At 42.6% G+C, this 23,348-nt stretch overlaps 2 protein-coding genes across 2 annotated transcripts; both read right to left on the bottom strand.

The window, feature by feature from the left end:
- Positions 1-348: 348 nt before the first annotated feature.
- LOC123508406 (tubulin beta chain-like) lies at positions 349-8,059 on the bottom strand. The gene is made up of 7 exons (XM_045262144.1): positions 7,971-8,059; positions 5,296-5,404; positions 4,686-4,796; positions 3,217-3,461; positions 2,150-2,457; positions 1,217-1,523; positions 349-575 (listed from the first exon to the last, which is right to left on the bottom strand). Exons 1-7 carry the CDS (start codon positions 8,025-8,027, stop codon positions 363-365), a joined length of 1,350 nt encoding a protein of 449 aa, XP_045118079.1. The 5' UTR covers positions 8,028-8,059; the 3' UTR covers positions 349-362.
- A 5,153-nt stretch (positions 8,060-13,212) lies between these two features.
- On the bottom strand, positions 13,213-23,276 carry LOC123508430. The gene is made up of 11 exons (XM_045262167.1): positions 23,152-23,276; positions 18,043-22,252; positions 17,685-17,865; positions 17,335-17,551; positions 17,022-17,177; positions 16,181-16,466; positions 15,595-15,764; positions 15,071-15,162; positions 14,567-14,732; positions 14,135-14,359; positions 13,213-13,808 (listed from the first exon to the last, which is right to left on the bottom strand). Exons 2-11 carry the CDS (start codon positions 22,241-22,243, stop codon positions 13,740-13,742), a joined length of 5,763 nt encoding a protein of 1,920 aa, XP_045118102.1. The 5' UTR covers positions 22,244-22,252; positions 23,152-23,276; the 3' UTR covers positions 13,213-13,739.
- Positions 23,277-23,348: the final 72 nt, after the last annotated feature.

Raw genomic sequence — 23,348 nt, 5'->3', positions numbered from 1 at the left:
CGTTTTTGAGACTGTTTAAAATCACCAAATAGCAACCAGAAGGAATATGAAAGCGCGTTATGGTACTGAAGGGGGTTAAACTTTCTAGAGCTTGTTCGTCACAGAAAGCGAGGGAACTAGACGGGGAACTACATCAAAACATGAGAAACTGAGAGAAGCTGCAAGAATCCGTCAGGCCTTCAGGTGAACCCATAAATATGGCGTAGGTATTCATTCTTCTGTTGAAATTATATTAAGTACTCCAATTTCCGTATATTATGGAAGTGCGAGAGGCTATGTGACTAAGGGACTTTTATTTCGCCTTACTGTGAGCGACTGAACCTCATTTTATGGATTATAACACGTTTATTATGAGCATATTTTTACTGATAGTCGTATTCAGCACTGCCATTCTCCTCGTATTCATCGTATTCGTCGTCATCCACTCCTGCCTCCTGGTACTGCTGATACTCGCTCACCAGGTCATTCATGTTGCTCTCCGCCTCCGTGAACTCCATCTCGTCCATGCCCTCGCCCGTGTACCAGTGGAGGAACGCCTTACGCTTGAACATGGCCGTGAACTGCTCCGAGATGCGCTGTGGAGAACGAAGAGGCTGTCAGGTGGAGAGGCTTGAGCAGGAAGGAACTCGTGTGGTATTGTAGGTAGAGGAAGACGAAAGTGGGTGCGTTGGTGCATGTATGAACGGTTAAGTGTTGTGTTTCCTTATGTGATTTAGTGCTTTATCTATTTTTTTTTTTTTTTTATTCTTTAGCGCTTGCTGTTCTGTTTTTCTATTTTTTTTCTCTCTCTCTCTCTCCTCTTCTCACAACTCTTCGTCTCCATGTCTTCTCAAGCCGTGTGCAGAGTCTAAAGTGATGTGTTTTGTAGAAGTTTGATGCAATGATAGACTTGTGACTGTTTTATATCAACTGTGTATCCGTTTCCCTCTCTCCTCCCTCTTCCTTCCTCTCTTAATGATCCCTCCCTTTTCCCATCCCCCTTTCATCCTTCTTTCTCTCTTTATTCATTCCTTTTCGTCTTCTTTTCCTCAACACCTTCCTCCTTTCCTCTCTCCCTTAATCCTTTTCGTGTCCTCTCCACTCGCCTATACATACATTAAACAAATCCTGTCCTCCTTTCCCTCTTCCTTCCTCCCTTGTCCCCTCCTTTTCCTTTACCTTCGTCCTTTCCTCCGTCTCTTCATCCCTCTCATCATCTGTACTCGCCAATACTTACTTTAAACAAATCTTGGACAGCGGTGGAGTTTCCGATAAAGGTTCCTGACATCTTGAGGCCTCGTGGGGGAATGTCACACACGGCAGTCTTCACGTTATTAGGGATCCACTCCACGAAAGCTGACGAGTTTTTGTTCTGCATCTTCAGCATCTGCTCGTCCACCTCCTTCATGGACATGCGGCCTCGGAACACGGCGGCCACAGTCAGGTAGCGGCCATGCTTGGGGTTGCAGGCTGCCATCATGTTCCTTATGTCGAACATCTGCGTGGCTAGCTCAGGCACGGATAGGTTCAGGAATTGCTGGTTGCTGCGAGGAAGGAAAAGGAGATGGAGGAAGAGAAGGTTTAGGAAGTTAGAGAGAGGAAGGCATAAAGAATCATATGTCACGATAATCTGTCACTAGAACCATAAAAACACCCTTAGTAAAACCCCGTGTAACTTCAACTAGAAGTGTTTTTGAGGTCGTAGTCAAGATTACCAGCATCAGTTAAAGTAATACAGATTTGTAGAGATGTTTTTTTTATGGATATAGTGACAGATTAACAAGATTCCTACATTATTAACAGGATAAACACTCTTGAAAACTCGGATAATCATCTCTGTGGCCTTTGAAAATAGTCGTAGTGAGAGAATATGGGCTTTACTTCACCAGATCCTGATTACCCCAATAGTCAAGACATTTATCCCTTTTTTATTATAATTATTATTTTATTTTATTTATTCATTCATTTAATTATTTTTTATGGCCAACTCTCGGATCAGCAAGGGAACTGACAACTGACTTGGCCTTTTTTTTCGTTTTTTGTTGCCCTTAGCCAGCTTTACCTTTACATAAAAAAAAAAAACTTAACCTAACGTAACCTAACCTGTACTAAACTTCCTCACTCACTCCCGTCACTCATTCAACCTCTAAAAGTCTTCCTTAGCCTTTACCCGCGAGCAGTGAGCGGCGCGAAGCCAGGCATGAAGAAGTGGAGTCTGGGGAAGGGCACCATGTTGACGGCCAGCTTGCGAAGGTCGGCGTTGAGTTGACCTGGAAATCTCAAGCAGGTGGTAATGCCGGAGACCGTGAGTGACACCAGGTGATTGAGGTCGCCGTAGGTCGGAGTAGCGAGCTTTAACGTCCTGAAGCAGATGTCGTAAAGCGCCTCGTTGTCAATGCAGTAAGTTTCGTCTGTGTTTTCGACCAGCTGGTGCACGGAGAGGGTTGCATTGTACGGCTCCACCACAGTGTCTGATACCTGCAGCGGCAACCAGGCAGCAGGTGTTAGCGGTGGCGGTGCAGCTGTTACTGTAGTGCTTGGTGATGGAAGGTTAGTGTTGCAAGTGTTCTGTGATGGATAGTAACCTTGGTCTTGTTCAAAGGATGTGAGGATGTAAGAACTCCCTGCCTGTTTGTATATTTCCTCTAGCAAAAACAAAAAATAATCGAGTAAATAGATACATAATACAAATAAAACGTAAACAAATAGACAATTGAATAAATGAATCAATAAATAAATAGCGTAGTTTGGCCTGAAGCCTTTTCAAACGAAATACCTAATATTTGATCTTGCTTTCCTCAAATTATCGTCTAGAGCAATTGGAAGTCTCATTGGGCATTTTTCCCAGTTTCGCTGCTTTAGACTCTAGAGTCTAGACCAAAATCCCTCGAAGAAAAGAATGGTAAGACACAGAGAGATAAAACCAATCAGAAGTAAACAAGTTGATAGCTACCATATTTTTGTCCTCAAGTCCCTTAACCCGTTCAGCACCATGACGTGTTTCCATATTAATTCTGGTTACTATTTGGTGATTTTATACAGCTTCAGAAACTCATGTGGTGGATAAGAATAATGAAGACTGTGGCCATTAATCTTCTGATCTCCATAGACCGTCCTAGTGTCTAGAAAATGGTCAAATCGTAAACAAATTTCAAGGTAAAAAAATGTCCCAGTATTGAAAGGGTTAACACAAGCACCCTTCACGTTCCCTGTACTGGTCCTGCGCCTCAAACTCACCTTGGGACTGGGCATGACAGAGAAGGTGTTCATGATCCTGTCGGGGTACTCCTCTCGGATCTTGGAAATGAGGAGTGTGCCCATACCAGAGCCCGTGCCGCCCCCCAGCGAGTGCTTCAGCTGGAACCCTTGCAAGCAGTCACACTCCTCGGCCTCTTTCCTCACCACGTCGATCACATTGTCCACCAGCTCGGCGCCCTCTGTGTAGTGTCCCTTGGCCCAGTTGTTCCCTGCACCACTTTGGCCTGGGATGGGAAGGATTACACCATTGAAAACTCCATTAACCCCTTCAATACCATGACACGTTTTCATATTTATTCTACTTTACAATTTGGTGATTTTATACAGCTTCAGAAACTTATGTGGGGACTGAAATAGTAAAGATTCTAACTATTAACCCTTTCAGTACTGGGACACATTTTTACCATGAGATTTGTGTACAATTAGACCATTTTATTGACATTAGAAAGAGTGTATGGAGATCAGAAGATTAATGGCCACAGTCTTAACTATTCTGATCCCCCCAAATAAGTTTCTGAAGCTAAATAAAGTCGCCAAATAGTAAGCAAAATGAAAATGGAAACGCGTCCTGATACTGAAGGGGTTAAGCTTATGACCCCCATAGACCCTTCCTAATATAAATAAAATCAACTAATCATACTCAAAACTCATGGTAAAAAATACATCCCAGTACTGAAGGGGTTAATCTTCATTCATGCCTTTTGATTCTTTCGTGCGCTAGTCCCGACTGAAGGAAAGTGAACAGAGTAAGGGTGAAGGAATATAGTGTTTCTTACGTAGATAGCGTTATTTTTCTTTTGGTCTTCTCTCTGCAGGGAGATAGATAGATCAAGGATGTAGGGATTATCTTCTCTTCTTATAGGTAATACTCTTGTCTGTTCTCCTCTATATATACTTAGAGAGAAAGTCTTGAAAATCAGAATCACTTCCACTAAAATCTTTTCGCAGTTGAGATAAGGAACGAAAGTGCGTGTCGATGCAGTCCTTACACACTTTACCCAACACGAAGTGGCCTAAACAAAACACACACACACACACATCGTCTGCCCCAGTGGAAAGGAACAGTCTAGTGGGCCGCAACATAACACCATAACACCTCATTTAAGCAAAGAATAGCTGACACACACACACACACACACACACACACACACACAGACATCGTCGGCCCCAGCGGAAAGAAACAGACTTGTGGGCTACACCATAACACCATGACACCTCATTTCATTAAGCAAAGAATAGCTGGCACTTACTCACCGAAACAAAGTCAGCCTCTAGTGGAAAGGAACAGTCTCATGAACCAGCCTACTACAGGAACATGACCACAGACGTTCGTAGCAAGCCACTTACTCACTCGCCGAAACAGTCACCCTATCTAGTGGAAAAGGGCAGTCTCGTGAACCAGCCTACTACAAGAACATGGCCACAGACGTTCACAGCAAGCCACTTACCGAAGCAAAAGTTGTAGGGTTTGAAGAACTGCCCGTAAGTTGAAGACCTGATTGAGTCCATAGTGCCGGGTTCCAGGTCCACTAGCACGGCACGGGGCACGAATTTCCCTCCTGGACCACGTACGTCGCCGCCACCAGCACCATCCCCACCAGCACCACCGCCACCATACGGAAGTGAATGAGAAAGGGAGTAAGGTGGGAGGTGTATGTCATCATTGTAACCACTACCATTATGACTACCATTGAAGGGGCTTTGCTAATCATCATCATCATCATCATTTTTTGTCTGTGAAATTTTATAAGGAAACTATATTTGGCGTGACAGGGACTACAATGGTTGGAGAGAGAGAGAGAGAGAGAGAGAGAGAGAGAGAGAGAGAGAGAGAGAGATATGGGGGGGACTGGGGAAAAGAGGGGAAGGCGTGAAAAGGGGGGAAGAGAGAGAATAGTATAATCAATAGTCCACCAGCAAATGCATGTTGAGAGAGAGAGAGAGAGAGAGAGAGAGAGAGAGAGAGAGAGAGAGAAACACAAACACACCGCAGTTCCCACCCATCGACCCTCCCAAACACACTGGTACACACACACACACACATACACACACACTTACCCTGGGCTTCGCTGTAGTAAACATTGATCCTTTCCAGCTGAAGTTCATGTGTTCCTTGGTATATTCCATCAGGAAGGATACCATGCTCGTCACTGATCACCTCCCAAAACTAGAGAGAGAGAGAGAGAGAGAGAGAGAGAGAGAGAGAGGGTGGGGTGAGGGTGGAGAGAGAAGGGGGGGGGGATGAAGAAGAGACGGTTATCCAAGCTCTCCCAAATACACATACGCGCTTTATGTAAACTCTCTCTCTCTCTCTCTCTCTCTCTCTCTCTCTCTGTGTGTGTGTGTGTGTGTGTGTGTGTGTGTGTGTGTGTGTGTGTGTGTGTGTGTTGCTCACAGAAAAAAGTTCTTTGTTGTTCATTTCTCCTTGACAACCTCGTGACCTGTGCAGGCAATGGCACACACACATACACACACACACACACACACACACACTTGACGGCCCACTAACACACACTTTAGTTGTAGTAACCGCAGTAACTAAGGGAAAATGACCCACTTAAAATCAGACAGTACACCAATGCACCACTTCGGTATATTGCTAGATCAAGTATTCGGGAACCTTTCATGAAATACCTCAACGCCCGACTTAACACTCCTTATACCAGGGCGCGTTTCCATATTCATTCTGGTTACTATTTGGTGATTCTATACAGCTTCAGAAACTTATGTGAGGGATTGAAATAGTGAAGACTCTGGCCATTAATCTTCTGACCTCCAAAGACCTTTCCTAATGTTAGTAAAATGGTCTAATCGTACACAAATCTCAAGGTAAAAATGCGTCCCAGTACTGAAGGGGTTAAGCTCGAATTTTCACCTCCACTATTTCAAAAGATTTTATTTACATTTACACGATTGTTTTTAAGGCGACTCTAGAGGCAAAATGACGAGATTTCTACATCATTAACGGGAAAACACTCTTGAAAATCTCGCTAATCATCTCTCTGGCCTTGAAAAATAGTCTTGGTGAGAGATCAAACCGTTTCTTAATACTGTCCTTGTTTTCAAAAGGTTCTAGTTGAAGCTAAACGACTTTCTAGAGTTACTTTTACGATTTAAGTGATAGATTAAGATTTCTACATCATTACAGGAAAAAAAAAAAAACACTTCAGAACCCCGGTAATCATCTCTGTGGCCTTTAAAAACAGTAGAGACGAGAACAAAGAACTTCTAGACACAAGTTTATATTTACATATAGTTGTGCGAAGAACAGTGCAGTAAAGAATCGCTGGGATGTAAGGACTGTTTGCTGAGGCTAGCCAGATCAATAGTTAGTTTTTCATAGGTGTTTTTTACCCTCTGATGATAAAGAATCCACGTTATGCCAGTAAACACCTGTGAACACTCTGGGACCTTCCACTGGAGCACATTGTGATTGAGTATCTCCCGATCGTAGTCACAGTAAGCGTTTGTGTTTGTGTTCACATGGTGCAATATTTACGCATCAAGCAATGGTGGATTCTATAAATCATCTGTCTCTCTCCATCACTACAAAACATGAGCTTTAGAACACTGCTGTGGTGACTGACAAAGTGTACTACGTTAAACACACACACACACACACACACACACACACACACTGGCACACACACACACACACTGGCACACACAAACACACACATACACACACACACACACACACACACACACACACACACACACACACACACACACTTAATAAATAATTGGATAAATAGATAAGTAAATGATTTAGAAGTCAATACAGCAACAGTTTATACCTTTATGTTTGACTCACTGGACATTAAAACAGACAGCTGTATTCTACCTTGCAACTTAAGCAATTGCATATCTTCGGAGCATATTCTGAAATACTTGTGCCGCATCTCCTCCACGTTCACCAAGTTCTACTGTACATAAAGCTACACTTATCTAAATTGTCTTTTTAATGGTTCCAGTGACATATCAACAAGATTTCTGCATTACTAATAGGAGAGACACTCTTAACCCATTTTCCATATTCATTCTGCTTACTACATGGTGATTTTTTTTACAGCTTCAGAAACTTATGTGGGGATTAAAATAGTGAAGACTGTGGCCATTAATCTTCTGACCTCCATAGACCCTTCTTAATGTCAATAATCTGGTCTAATGGTAGACAAGTATCAAGGTAAAAATGTGTCCCAGTACTGAAGGGATTAAGAACCGCGGGCTAATCATTGCTGTGGCCTTTGAAAACTAGAGTGGTGAGAGAGCAAAGCGTATCAGACCAAGTCGTCACACTGCACTAAAATCAAATGTCTCAAGTGATGCATTTATTTCGCTGCTATTTGGCACACCTTTCCGTGAACTAATCTGACACACCTTTTTCTTATTCTACAGCCACCTCCTGACACTATACTGCCCTGAAATAGCAAAATCTATTCTTATTAATCCCCTTCTTTTTGTCGATGCATTGCTTTCATGGGGCTTCACGCAGAAACCCTTTGCTTTCTCACCACAACTATTTTGAGAGGCCACAGAGATTATTCGCCAGTTTTCATGAGTGTTTCTCTTTTTAATATTGTATAAAACTTGTTAACATGTCACTAGAACAGTTAAAAAATTTGCAAGGTCGTATTTCAGTATTATGTCTTGAAAGTGGTGGTGGTACGACGCAGAGGTGTTTTAGAATATACTCTTAAGTTGTGAATTCCATATCGCAGTGTTGTAAGTACCTTGGAGCCAATCTGGTTGCCACACTGCCCGACCTGTATGTGAACAATCTCCCTCATGGCGAGCGAGCGGCGGTGGCGTGGCTCCCGTGAGGTTGACGCACAGAATGACACACTTCCAGGACGCGTTAGAGTAGATTTTCAGAATTACCTTAGATGATGATGAAAATTACCTTAGATTTAAATATATATATATATATATATATATATATATATATATATATATATATATATATATATATATATATATATATATATATATATATATATATATACACTACGTGTACTAGCTGTACTACGCGCAGGTGACATTTCACACCTTACTACAGCCTGTTTGCCTACCAGTTGTCACTCATTACTCACTCTTCATCCCCCCCCGCTCCAGCTCTTCCCTTCTGTCACACCTGTCTCTTATATAGTGTTCTTAATTGTGTTGAGATGAATGAAATGAATTCTTAACTGTCTTAATAGTCTTTTTTAAGTCTTCAGAATACATGCCTACCAGTTATGTCAGTCATTACTCACTCTTCACTGTCTGTCAAACTTCATTTTCTGCCGCACACGTGTCTCATATACTAGTGTTGTTATTTGTCTAATCTAGTGTATGTGTATGCAAAACTCCGCAAACGTCAGAACTCCAGCAGAAAGTTAAAAACTATATCTGATAGAGGTCATTAAAAGCTGTGTAATTATGAAGTTAGGAAGAGTTAAATTAATCTTTAGTGATTTTGCATACTTCAGGTGCAAATAAAAAACATGAATCTGAATTAAAGTACTACAGTATATGTAACGAAGTTGATCAGGAATTAATAAATTTGACAGTAGTAGGAATGCATGGTGCTTCTCTTATAACGGTGGGTGGTGGGACAAGCTTGTGGTGGCGGACTGCAGCTCGTTGTGGTGGTGGGGCGTCAGGGGTTGGAAAGCGACGGTATCTTGGGTTGTTGAGTAGTTTGGTTGCAAATTGCTGTATCTGTAGCTGGTAGAGGTCTGATACATGATGGTGATTGCTCTGGTTGGGATATCAACTCCACAGTGTAAAATCAAATTGGCTATCATTCTCAAATGCTTATCATAATGATATACTTCTGTTGGCCAAACAACAGTCACCTACCTCGGCAAATCTTAGTTTTGTTGTACGAATAAGCTATACCCCTTTAAATTCATTATTTTCAGATTTGAGGAATTTTTTCTGTTTCTGAAGATTTTTTTCGGTGTTCTAAGGAAATCTCACAAAACATATATGACAGCCCTGAATGTCAATCTTCACCAGTGACTCTCTAACAGTTGTAGAAGACAGAAGTACACTCGTCTCACCTCTCTCTCTCCTTCTCGCGTACATTCCAGTTAAGTACACCCAATATTATTAGTCTCTGGATGTGCATTGTGATGTACTAACCAACCCACACGCCCATACATCAGGTAATTCCATATAAAACCTGTTCTTTACGCTGCCAAATCGTCATGGTCATGTTTGTTACATAGTTACTCCCTCCCGTAACACATTGCGAGTTGTTGATTCCATCCTGACTAGCTTTGCCGATGAGAGAGAGAGAGAGAGAGAGAGAGAGAGAGAGAGAGAGAGAGAGAGAGAGAGAGAGAGTAATCCTACGTACTTGAGCAGCCCGCTCCGCAGAAGACACCACGCGCGCGCGCACACACACACACACACACACACACACACACACACACACACTCTGTTGATACTATATAGCACTGCTGCTGTTGCTGCTGCTGCTCCTACTACTACTACTACTACTACTACTACTATAATCACACTCCCTCACACACTTTCAATCTTCATTAATTTTCTTCCTCTTATCACTATACTAATGCATTTCAGGCGTGCAATAGCATGAAACACTGAGAATTGAAGGAAATGTTCATGAGTCGACACGGGGAGGGAGGGGAGTTGGTGGGGCGGGGTATTGGTCCGGGTCATGGTAGACACTGAGCGGTCTGAACGGGAATATACATAACCATCGCCTTATTTAACACAACAATGGGCTATTTATCTATTTTGGGGTTGATTCTGAGTTTGCTTCACTCTCTGGGTCTGAAAATACAAAGAGAGTGCAGGCAAACATTGGTGGACTGACCTGGGGGGAAGGCACAGCTGAGGTGCTCCTGTGGCTCAATATTTACGTACGTAATTCATTTTAAAAATCGCGAGAAGAAAAAAGGCACCCAGCCTGAAATGCACCACAGTTTTAGACGCAACAAATACTTTGACTAATAACCAAAATATAAAAACGTTACCGGGTCGATTGTTTACAAAACGATGTCCAACCAACGGTGCGTATTCAAACTAACGAGGTCACAAACACATCGTAATGTCGAGAAGGAAAGCACGTCCATACCATATCATGTTACATTTTCTGAACACGAAAAATTTTCGCTTTCCAACTACATAAAGAAAACGCAGATTCCTCGTCGTATAAAGATTTTTGTTTTCTATTCTAGTACCGTTAAAATTTTTGAATTTAAAATTACGAATAGGTAGACTAAATTTTATGGAATATTATCACTTGGGTCATGTTTTTCATATTTTGTAAGTGTTATATTAAACAACAAAACAATCCTAGGCGTGTTGATTAAAAAAAGTTTTATTCTGTGGAGTGACTTTAATGTTATTTTTTCGATAAACAAAAACACAGCTAGATTCGATTCTATTGCGGTTTAAAACTTGTTTTACTTTGCTAATAACAAATCAGATGTCAAAATAATGCCAATTCCACTAATAAATGAGAAATATTCTTACCCTTAAGCCGAGATGTTTTTTTTTTTTACACGTTTGGTAAGTGACTCCTTCGTCTCCCCCTTCCTTACACTCACACTCCACCTATCCCTTCCACCTCCTCCTTCTCCACGTCCTCCTACAACCAGAGTCCCAAAAGCACCTACAAACACATGTAAAACCTGAGAAAATAAGTTTAAATAGTTGCTTCTGTAGCAGCGACAGGTAGCAGGGCCTAGCGGGCTGGAGCTGGGCTGGTGTGGGACAGAGCAGGAGCGGGCCTAGGGCGGGACGGTGATTGGTGGAGAGGGTGAGGGAAGGAGTGGGAGTGGGATGGTGATTGGTGGAGAGGGTGTGGGTGTGGGGTGCCACAGCTAGTGTGGGAGTGGGATGGGAAGGGTTTGGAATTGGATGCTCAGAATACCAAGTGTGGTGGTCTGGTGTGGTGTTGTGTGGTATGTTATGGTGTGGTGTGGCAGTGGTGGTGGTGGTGGTGTGGTGTGGTATGGTATGTGAAGGTGATGGTGTGGTGTGGCAATAGTGGTGGTGGTGGTCATGCGGTGTGGTATGGTGACTGCTACCAGCTGAACTGAGGAGTGTGTATGTGTGTGTGTAATAAAGATAATAATTATAATAACAATATCAATACAAAAGGCAGCTGAGAGGCAGAAAATATAAACTGAAGGGACACATGATAGTAAAAAGCCAATAGGTCTAGAGCAAGGGGTTCTCAACCTGGGGTTCACAAGATTTCCAGTGGTAATTAGATGGCTGATCTAATCATATTCTTTGTGTATTATTACATATTGAGGTCGTGCCAGTTACTAAATTAACATTCTAGTGGTACTTAGGTAGATGGTTGATCAAATAATATCCTTTGCGGCATCATTGCATATTGGGTTTGTCAGTCACTAAATAAACATTCTGTTCAATGGCAGATTATAGGGAGTTCAGGTAGATGGTCTTATAAGATCAGGGGGTTCTTAATGAGGATAATGTTGAGAAACCCTGGTCTACTCTTTTGAAAAAGTCTTAATAGTTTTCTTCAATGGTTGTCAGAGGCATCCAAAGTACCATCATTCATCACTCTTCACCACCTCCTCCCCTCCCCTCCTCTTCTGAGTATAGTAGTTACTGGAGTCACCCAAAGTCTACAGATTGGGCTCCCACACTTCCATGAATAATGTTTACAAATTCTGCACACACAAATAGATAACAAATAGTGAGTAAATAAATAGACAAATAAATAAACAAAAACAAAGACTCTTTTTCTGTCCAATCCCTGCCCATATCTTAAGAGAATTCTCTTCTCTCAACAGTTATATGATATTGTGGTTAAAACTGTCTATCTACTACTGGAAAGACTCTCACCAGGTAGAAGCCTGAGAAAACTATAGATCTGTTTTTTCCTATTTTCTGTGTGTGTGTGTGTGTATGTGTGTGTGTAGTTCACCTCGGTCGTCTGCTGGTCACCCAGCCAGTCTTCCCCATTACGGAGCGAGCTCAGAGCTCATAGACCGATCTTCGGGTAGGACCGAGACCACAACACACTCCACACACCGGGAAAGCAAGGCCACAACCCCTCGAGTTACATCCCGTACCTATTTACTGCTAGGTGAACAGGGCCACACATTAAGAGGCTTGCCCATTTGCCTTGCCGCCCCGGGACTCGAACCCGGCCCTTTCGATTGTGAATCGAGCGTGCTAACCACTACACTACGCGGTGTGTGTGTGTTTCACTGTTTGATCTGCTGCAGTCTCTGACGAGACAGCCAGATGTTACCTTACGGAACGAGCTCAGAGCTCATTATTTCCGATCTTCGGATAGGCCTGAGACCAGGCACACACCACACACCGGGACAACAAGGTCACAACTCCTCAATTTACATCCCGTACCTACTCACTGCTAGGTGAACAGGGGCTACACGTGAAAGGAGACACCCCCAAATATCTCCACCCGGCCGGGAATCGTGTCGTGTGTGTGTGTGTGTGTGTGTGTGTGTGTGTGTGTGTGTGTGTGTGTGTGTGTGTGTGTGTGTGTGTGTGTGTGTGTAATTCACTGTTTGATCTGCTGCAGTCTCTGACGAGACAGCCAGACGTTACCCTACGGAACGAGCTCAGAGCTCATTATTTCCAATCTTGGGATAGGTCTCCCCTTTCTCTTCTGTTTTCCAGGGTTGTGTGTGTGTGTGTGTGTGTGTGTGTGTGTGTGTGTGTGTGTGTCTTATGTTCCTCAATAAGTTCAATACTTCTCCAATTATTTTGTTTATATGTGTGTGTGTGTGTGTGTGTGTGTGTGTGTGTGTGTGTGTGTGTGTGTGTGTGTGTGTGTGTGTGTGTGATAAAGGACTGACACTTGTACACTACCACACAATTCACTACTTGCTATGCATTTCTTCTACCAGGCTTGGGTTTTACCACAGCATGATCGTCACCTGTGTCATTCCCACGTGTCTGTTTCCTAGATAACCTTTTGGTGGGCCAAGAAGACAACAAAGAGTCAAGACATGCTTACTTTTTACTCAAACAAGAAGGTAGTTGGAATGAATTACAGCTAATGACTACAGAATTCATGCATCCATTCAGTATGTGCTTACCAATTCCACGAAACAAATTAATTATGTTATATATATAGTTTGTAGTGATAAGGAAAGAAACACTTCTACAGTCTTATCACCACAATGACTGAAAGTGTCCTTGCAAAATCACATGAAATTAAGAGGGAAAGCAAGTTTCACTAGCTTATCAACAAGAAATAGATTCATTACATGACCTTCACTAAACAGACAAGTAATACTGTGGTGAAGGTTGTTGACACTGCCTATCCACAGTTCACTCAACAGTTTCACATCTCTGTACTGGCAATCAGTACTTCATCCTCAAGTTATTACATTCTTGCCCACATATGTTCATATATATGTGTATCAAGGATGATTAGTTTTAAATAAACTACATAAAAAAAACTTTCTTGTAAGAAAACCAAAGTAAACATGTTAATCTGTAGAACTATTTCAGGAAACAAACAAAAAATTTACTTATTTTGAGTCAGTGCCACACTCTGCACACTGTCCCTGCAGCACAGATCTGGTGCACTGCTCACACCTCTGCAAACACAGACCAAAAAAAATCTAAATTAGATGAAACCCAAATACTGAGTAACACCAGAGCAACCCATTTTCTTCCCCACATCTGGTGTGATCACCAGTCCAGACTAGACATGAGAGAATGTCCAAGTACTCCCCAGCTACAACATCTCAATATCTATTCTGGGTGCAGGAAAATGTCAGAGCACATCTTTTAAGGTGGTGGTGGCTGTGAGCTTCTGAGCTTAAGTATGTGATTACAAAACTGTAACTGTTAAGCCATAACTCTATTGAGACCACCAGGCTTAGCCATCAAGTAACAAGCACAAGGTGAAGTGGTGACTTACCTGGCAGTGTGTGTGGAAGACAGGCTTGCAGCACCAACATTTGATGCAGTGGTTACGAGGACAAAGGCTCTGCAGGTGAATGTGGTGACTGCACCAGGAGTAGCTGACGGATGTGGTGCACACCATGCATGCCACTGTGCCAGGGAGGATACGGAACAGTTCCAGTGATGCTCCACAGCACGGCAGCACCACAGGAGACACCAGCAGGGTGCACAGCCCAGCCAGCTGTGGGAAACACACCAATGGACACTTAAACACTGACAAATGTAAAAAGAAAAAAAAATTGCCCATAACTGAACAAGACCACTGCTACTCACATTACAGCTGCATAGACATTAATGATAAAAAATTAAATAAAAAAAAATAAATAAAAATAAAACAGCAAATATACTGAAAATTTAGTTACAACTGATACAAAGCACTGGTACTCACATTATAATTATAAATGTTCTGCATGAGGCACTTGTCTCTGTAAACCAGACACACATCCAGGCCAAAGGTGTGCAGCACATTGAGGGGATTGTCACAGTCCTGGCAGAAACAGGAAAGGTTGGGGCGGCACACATCACCTGCCTGGGCACAGGGACACTCTCTTGTTCTGAAGGTGAGTGAAAATAGCCAGGTGAGGGCCAACAGTCAGTATAAGTGGGGTTGGTGTGTAGCAGACTAGAAGTAAACTATCATCCTGCATTTTCCTACACAACACACTCTACCTATTTGTCTCATCTTCCACTATGTTAAATAAATGTTTGAGTCATACATAACTGCAAAGAATTTAAGATATAAAAGCACTATGAAAATGAACACACCTATTATTATTTAGCAACAGCAACAAGCTAGAAGGAACAAAATGCACAAACCAAGTCTGAAAAGCAAGCAGCACAGAATGGCAGGCAAGTCATATACATCTTTCCTTTACAAGACGCTAAGACTTACCGACACAATCCCTTACAGGAGCAGCCTTCTTCCTGAGAGAGATTGGAAGGATACTGCAAGGGACGGCTGATGGGCAAGGCATGCAGTGACCACTAAAGCCACACACCACCCAGCAGGAAGCAGTGAAGCCATGCATAGCACAATACCAGTCATGAAAGAAAGTAGAGAAGCAATGCATAACACAACACTGGCCATGGAATAATCTCAGCAGCAAAAAATATATCAAGTTTTAAATCACCACACAATTGTGCATCTAGCTATCCATACACCAGCCTGGCAATCCCACACAGAGTAGTTCACACACTCACACATGTCATTCAAAATTTTGTAAAGCATAAAACTCACATACAAATCCACAGATATAACAAACTTTCTATCTAAAACTATAAATACATAACCAAAATAATACTATAAAAAACCATCTTTCCATCATGACCAAAGCTTCTGAGGCATATAAGACAAAATAGTGAATTCCCTATTGAATCACATTACTAACATATTACAGAACAAACAGCAAGTCTTACTTTATCCCGTAAGACGTTTTTCACGGCTGACACAACAGGTGCTTCAGTGACGGGGGCTGAAGAGCAGCTAAGGGAGGCTCCTGCACCACACACAAAGGGACTCAAGGTCTGTAACTGCTGTGATGTGCCTTGCTGGGTATTCTCCTCGCACCAGCCTGCTTCTGAAATGGCTATAAAGGATACTCTGAACAGTAAAATAAAACAACAATTAACATTTTATCTATATTACCTTCATTTCTTTTTTTTGTCTATTTATTTCATTTTATTAGAGTATGAAGGAGAATGGCTCAGCACAACATAGTGAAAAATGCCCCATGACAATACAAGAAAATGACAAATGTGTACAAAATGGAATTGACTGGCAAGACAGTACTTTAACTCCTCTGCACACTGACCTATTTCTGGTATGGCTGTGAAGGATGAACAATAAAATAAAAATAACAGTAACCTTTCTAAAGATGTAAAGATTTTGTTGTTATCCTAATTTCTTTACATGACAGCAGTGTACCAGATAAGGAGAGAAAAATTAAAGAAATCGTACAATTACAAAAAAGGAATTACTAAGACAATACTTAGGACCACTTACTCATGAAGATGCTCGGAGATGTGGCTGACCTCATCCCTGTGGAGGTGGAGGCGAGTGTGAAACTGGAAGTAAGGGTGGACGTGCAGGATGGTGAGCTGGGCAAGGTGGTGGAGGTGAAGAAGGATGTGGGGTAGGGGTCACAAGGCACAGCAGGGGAAGGGAGGGCCCATGAGGGGATGTGGTTGCCCTGGACAGGAGAAGATCGCTCCAGCATCTGTCTGAACCACACAGAGGACTTGGCCAGGCTCCTCTGCAAGACCTCACTCTGCCTGTCTTGTAGCACTAGCTGAAAAGAGAGAGAGAGAGAGAGAGAGAGAGAGAGAGAGAGAGAGAGAGAGAGAGAGAGAGAGAGAGAGAGAGAGAGAGAGAGAGAGAGAGAGAGAGAGAGAGAGAGAGAGAGAGAGAGAGAGAGAGAGAGAGAGAGAGAGAGAGAGAGAGAAAGCTATACAAATAATAGATAAATAAAAATGTAAAAGTAAAAAAATAAAATAAAATTAAATTAAATTAATAAATCAATGGTAATTTAAGTACTTAATGGTAAACATAATACATATAACAGTAATAACTATCAGGAAAACTGTAACTGCTAGGCATGCATATGAAATGCATGACAAGACTGAAAACCAGTGAGCCATTTTGACACCATAGAAAAAGATTTCCCTTAAAAAAAAAAAATAAATAAATAAATAAATAAAAATAAATAAATAAAAATAAATAAAATAAAAAAAAAAAGTTTTGCATTTCATTCATTGAAGCTTATACCAGGTCAGAGTTTGCTCCATAGTGGTTCATGTTGGCTATGCAGTGAGTGGTGAGGGCAAAGCTGCATCACATATAGTACCTGGTGCATGGGGAACACTGCCAGCAGGGCCTTGGTGAGGGCCAGATGAGACTGGCAAGCGGGGCTCACTGAATAGTTCCTGGGGAGGTTCAACCAGCAGCCTTCCTTCCGAGTCATGAGGCAGATGGAAGGCAAGGCGCCCACCACCACCAACACCTGCATATGTCACAAAGGAGGTGATGTATGCAGTAATTCACTTCAATCAATCATCTTTCAGACACTAGACTCTCTTACTCATCATTGCAACATGTTTATATTCCATTTTCCTCCTTTACTATAAGTATACTCAACAATAACATTTCAAATCAAATACTGTTTTGGAGGTGATGTTGAAGGACAGGAGGGAGTCGAAGGGCACGGCAACGAGGATAAAGGGATGCAGCCCAGCTTCAGCCTGTATTGGTGGGCTCTTCCCTGAATACTGTTCAAGCTTCACCATTGCTCTGGCTCTGCTCCTTGTTGTTGGTGACAATTTCCTTGCACTGTAACTCACATCTTCCTTCCTTGTGTTAAGAACATATACCAACTTTCTGAAAATTAAATATATTGTGCATTTTCATTTTTCTGTTTCAGAACAATGTATTCCATAAACTGCAAACTGATTTTCATATTTTACTACTTCACTCCCTATACACAGGTTTGTGTGAGCTCAAGCAACATTACCTGTCCATGAAGCAAACATAGAGCTGAGAACAGCAAGGAGGCTTTCCCTGCCCACTCAAATCATGTGTCCCAACATTGAAGGAGAGAATATCCACAATGATGGGGTCCTGAGTGAGACTGTCACACACTGTCCTGCCTCCTCCTCCTCCTCCCTCCGGCCCCTCACTGTAAGGCAGGTGATCTGTCCAGGAAATAAACTCTCAGAATAAAAAAAAAAAAAAAAAAAAAAAATCAAGCCACAAAACTATATCGCCCAGGAATTTTTTTTTTTTTTTGCACAAAACAATAAGATCAAACCCTGAGAAAATATGTACTGAAATCACAATATTTTATTACCACAGGGAAATGTACACATTACCTCTATCTAATTTTTGCTTCAACCTCAAATCAGCGAGAGTTGCTCTAGTGAGTGAGGCCCAATGGTCACTTCTCAGGGAATATGTATGATATCTGGTTTTCTGAGGCACTTCCTTCCTGGCAGCCAACTCCTTCCACCTCCTGAGTGTTGGTGACAGGCTTTGTCTAGTAGAGGTTCTTGATGGGGTTAAGGAAAGACAGTGAGGTGGATGGCAAGAGTCATCAAAGCTGTATCTAGGGTGTTCTCTGATGGCTTCAGTTTGACTTGATGCTGACTTGTGAACATTGCTATCTGACTTGGAATGCTTCATTCTGGCTTCTCCCCATACCTGACTACTCTTCTCAGGTAGAATTAAATGTATTTCATTGGTTTCCCTAATATTACTCAAGTGAACATTTTTCTCATGAACATATTCATCAAATTTATTGTTCTTTTTCTTCAGAGGCTGTGGGGATGGAGAGCTGAAAAGCAGCTCATCCTCATCCTCACAGTCATAACTCTTCCTTCCTTTTCCTCTTGATTGCTTCTTCCTCTTGTCACCTGTTTTCTCTCTCTCAGGTACATGCACTTCCCTCTTGGCCTCTGAGAGAGCTGCCTTCTGGTCGAAGAAAGCAACACAAATTATGCAGGTGTCTGATGTGCAGTAACGAACATGGTCTCTGTAAAGCATCTCCAGCTGAATACTGAGTGCCTGGTTGTGCAGTGCCTTCACTTCCCCCATGTAGAAAAAGCCGCGGTGGACGGCCCTTGGTGGCAAGTCAAGAATGGCGAGTACAGAATCTGAGAAGTCTGGAAGCAATGCCTTCAGATCCTCTTGTAGCAATTTCTTGGTTTTGATGGAATCAGAGTAAGGTTTCTTTCTTGGCTGGTGTTTTTGTGAATTTGCCACAGTCTTGGTCTCTGCACTCCTTTGACTAGGAGCCATTGTCTGTATGGTGCTTGAAGAGGCAACACTGCTGCTTCCTAAGGCAGATGCTGTATTGATTTGTGGAAAATACATGGCAGACTTTATCTTTTCACTTTTCATAGCAAAAGGACCAACAGCATTTCTAACGCAACATTTCCTTCCTGCTTTCCTTGTGACTTGAGTTCCATGATTTGTTACTGGAGGTGCATTTTTGTTGCATACAAGGCTGCTTTCAGATATGGAATGGATCATGAGAGGCTGTTCACTGACAGGAGCCAGAAGGACAAGTGGCACTGAGGACAAGAGGGGCATTAACTCTGTTGTGGCTGAGGCCAAGATGGGCACCTTGTTCAACTTTGTTATTGCTGGGGTAATATCTGTGTTCTTCACATTTAAGCACAATTCATCCTTCACTGTGGTTGGAGCATTGGTGGCTTGAAGCAATATAGCATTCTCTCCCTCTGGACAGCTCTTCACTCCTGGCCACATGTGATCAGAGACTGCTCTGGTACTTTGGTCATGGTTTTTGGGAAGTACAAAGGAGGCAATGCTGACAGGAGTGCACTTTGGGATGGTTATATTTATGCCAGTTTCTCCAACAGGTAAAACCATCTCCTTCTTATTGGAAACATGACAGTTACTTTTGGTTTGTGGAGCTGACAGCAGTGCTGACGGATGGTGACATGACATTTCAATCTGGTTCTCTGTACTGCAGCGGTTTGAAGAGCTTTTGGGCAATATCTTCACATAATTGATACTTTCTTGTGACTGTAGCCATTTGGTGGTGGTGGTGGTGGTGGTGGTGGTGGTGGTGAGCTGCTCACTGAGCCTGTGTGCAGAGGCCACATTCTGTGAGGCAGATGTCCGAACAGCTGGTACTGTCTTAAAAGATACAGTGTGAGGAACTTTTCCAACTATGGAGTGGTTTGGAATCAGGCAGTTCCCTTTCAGACTCTGTGGGGTGGGCTTGGGTGGGTATTGTAGAGCATCAGATGCCACAATAATGTCCTTAGTTGGGTCTTTCTCCATGTGGGCCAAGACAGGTCTGGGGCAAGACTCACTCTCTCCCAACCCTACACCAAGCCTTGTTCTGCTGGTGTCTCTCAAAATATACTCAGTCGTTTCTTCACTTGTACTTTCATAAGAGGGATGTTCAATTTCTGTATGACTTCTTTGTTTTTCCTTATCGATATCATGGAGGAGTGAATCAAGCAGATCATTGATTTCACCCACATTGAAATTATCATCTTCAGAGCTTGTGGTTTTTGGACAAGCAATGGTGGAATCATTGCATGTTATTTTCATAACATTGCCAGAGACTTGTGGCTTTTCATTCTCAGATCCATGATTGCCTCCCTCATCTCCACTGAATGGCCAGAGTGGCAGTAAGGTGTAATCCTGATCTGAGGGTGTGAAGTCATTCAGTTCACCATCACCCTCAGGCATCAAGTCAGCCAGTGTGGGAGGCAAGGCAGACACATTCTCTCCCTGAGAGAGGAGTCTTACCTCCCCAAAATCTTGGCCTTTAGTGTAGTGCACTCTTTTACTGCAGGAAGTGCCAAAATTATCTTCTGTTCCACCTGAAGTACAATAACTTTCATTTTCATTAAGAATTGTATCTCTGCCAGGAGCTAAATATTTTGAACCCATAGTGTCGAGAGCCAGCATGCCTGAGTCTGCCTCACTGTGACACATATCATTACTCAAATCCTCATCAACATGAGCAATGCTATTAGCCTCTACATACAAATACTCTTGCTCTCGTAATGCTGACTCTGTTTGCTCCACATCTAAAGGGGCACAGACATTATTTCCTATTTCATCATTCTGCAAGGAATACACATAGCCTTCTGAGTCTTTGCCACTTGGTAGGATACTTGTGACAGCAAATCTTGGGTTCTGAGCAGTCCACACCACTTTCTTGACCAACCCACTGCTGGGGTTCACCTGATGTGCACTTGTATGACTAAAATCTGAATGGATCACATTAATGACAGAGTCATTACCATCACTAACAATGCAGTTCTCAACAATATTGTTTACATGCAAGCTACTGTCTTGCCTGTTGAGGATACTTATCTCTCTGGAACCACTATTGACTGTGGTGACTTTGCACTGTGCTCTTGGGTAACTTACATAGATGTTGGGTTCCATTTCCCTTGCTTCTGACAGGGACTCAAATGCAGCATTGCGTAGCAACACCAAGGTGTCTTTGTCATCCACACAGTCTGAAGCACTAGTGACAAAAGGTGCCGTGCACACAGTAGACACAGATACCTCTGGTACTGGACATACAGAGGATATGGGCAACACAGGCACAGTACATACAGAGTTCACAGACATCATTGGCACTGTGCATGAAGAAGAGACAGGAAAAACTGGTGAGTTTTTGTTCATTCTACAGCTGGAGGATTCAAATGAATTTTTTCCTTCCACCACTAGATCAACGTAACCTTTCGTCATGTCGTATGGCGGGTTGAAGGCATCTCGGAAGGATGGCAGTGGAGGCAATGTAGAGTCAATGGCATGACTCCTGTCATCTGATACTTTCATATCATCAACACTATATACTCGAGACACGGGCATATCCTGCTCTGTGACAGACAGCAGTGTGGATGTCCTTGACGTCCTTGCATCACCAAAGCCTTGGTGGTGCTGCCCTGGCTGCTGGCCAACACACCTGGTGATCCATACATCACTAGAGTTGATTTTCTGAATACTGAGAGTCATGATGGGAGTTTGCTGCACCTTGACACTCTCCACATTAGCACCAGAGCAATTGTCTGTCCCACATTTTCCTGTTGTTTCAATCCTCTGGCCTTGCTCTGCATCTTTGTCTGTCCTGCTGCATCTTACTGGCACTTCAAGACTGTGCTCTCGCCTTGCATCCTGGTAACACTGCTGCAGAGGACAAATTTTGAGACCAGACCTCTTGTCTATCAAAGGAATATCCTGAAAATAACTGCACGTACTCTGCTCCTCTCTAGAATGACCTGAGCAGTCTGTCAGTATTAAATCATTGCCAACTACTCTTCGCACTCTGTTTGGGTCCTGCACCAGCACCATCTGGTTCCCGTGACCCTCTGCTTCAAGACTCTCATTTCCATCTGCATCCACTGATGAGTTTGTCGTCTTCCTACCCACTCCTTCCCTTACACACGAGCCATGTGCCCAGCCTGCCATCTTTGCCCGTGTCCTGTATGAGGGACCTGCATGGTGGCCTGCCTCTGCCAAACCACCAGGGGCACCACTGCCCTCTGGCATGCCCTTTGTCTTTTTTGTCAGCCTGGGCATCCTCTGCACCTACAGAGAGAAGGATTGAAATATTGTATATGCTCTTGTGCTCCATTTCATCTGGCATTGGATAGAGATATTATTGTGATCTGTGTGGTGAAGTCATTCTTTATCATGGATTCATGACCCACCACAATGGTCAGTGAATGGAGAGGAAAGCCAAAGCTAGTGGTGAACATTGAAATATTAAAGGATGAAGATCTCCGCGAAAAGATAGAAAAAAAGTGCTCTATTCTTTAAGTTAAATAATTAAATAATTTCTTATAGTCAGAGGAGTTAGATGGAGAGATAGGCAGCACAGATAAATTGTTAGAAAGTGACTCTGAAGTTGTAGCCAAAAAATGGAAAACTCGTATGATTCAAGAGGGTAGACACAAGAGCAAGTCAAGTTATTGTGCATATACACGCAACATCCAGCTTTGGAATGAAAGAAGGAGGGAACAGAAAAAGGGATTACTGTCAGTTGCCTCAGACACATGTGTTTCGGTGAGGAAAAGAAAATTAAGTACATTTTTATGTTACCATAAGGTGACAACAGAGAGGCAATGATACACATTTGAAAGCAAGCCTAAACTAGTCTGTCAGTGTACCACAAATATTAGCAAACTATATCAGACTGCTGTCACCGACACACTTTTGGCCCTCCTCCTGTTGTCTTCCGTTTACTTTTACACATGTCTCTAATTCGTGTCACCACTCATATGTTCAGTTGTAGGGCCAAGTAGTAAAGGTAGTTTGGAAGTAAACCTACAGCCTATAACATTATTTCCTCCCAATTGGGTAACCTCAAAGTGACCAGCATGGCCTTTCTTTCTATTCTGCTCGCTCGCTTCCACCTCTCTCTTCATTCTATCCACCATTAATGCAGGCAGGGATATCACTGCCCCTGTAAAGTGAGGATTACTTACTAATTAGAGCTTGATCCACGTCATTTACGCCAAATAACACGAGATTTGCCCCAAGACGCGCGCGAGGCTCCGGTCTAGTGTCTCCGAAACATCAGGGAAAGTTTCGGGAATTTGGTTTGGTCTCATGGCCGCCAAGATTCTTATATATACATTTATATATATATATATACCTTTCTTGATATATATCTCCTATTATA

The sequence above is a fragment of the Portunus trituberculatus genome, chromosome 24 (assembly GCF_017591435.1).
Source record: "Portunus trituberculatus isolate SZX2019 chromosome 24, ASM1759143v1, whole genome shotgun sequence".
Classification (NCBI taxonomy): Eukaryota; Metazoa; Arthropoda; class Malacostraca; order Decapoda; family Portunidae; genus Portunus; species Portunus trituberculatus.
The sequence above is the reverse complement of the archived record's forward strand: the minus strand, read 5'-3'. Positions and strand labels throughout refer to the sequence as shown.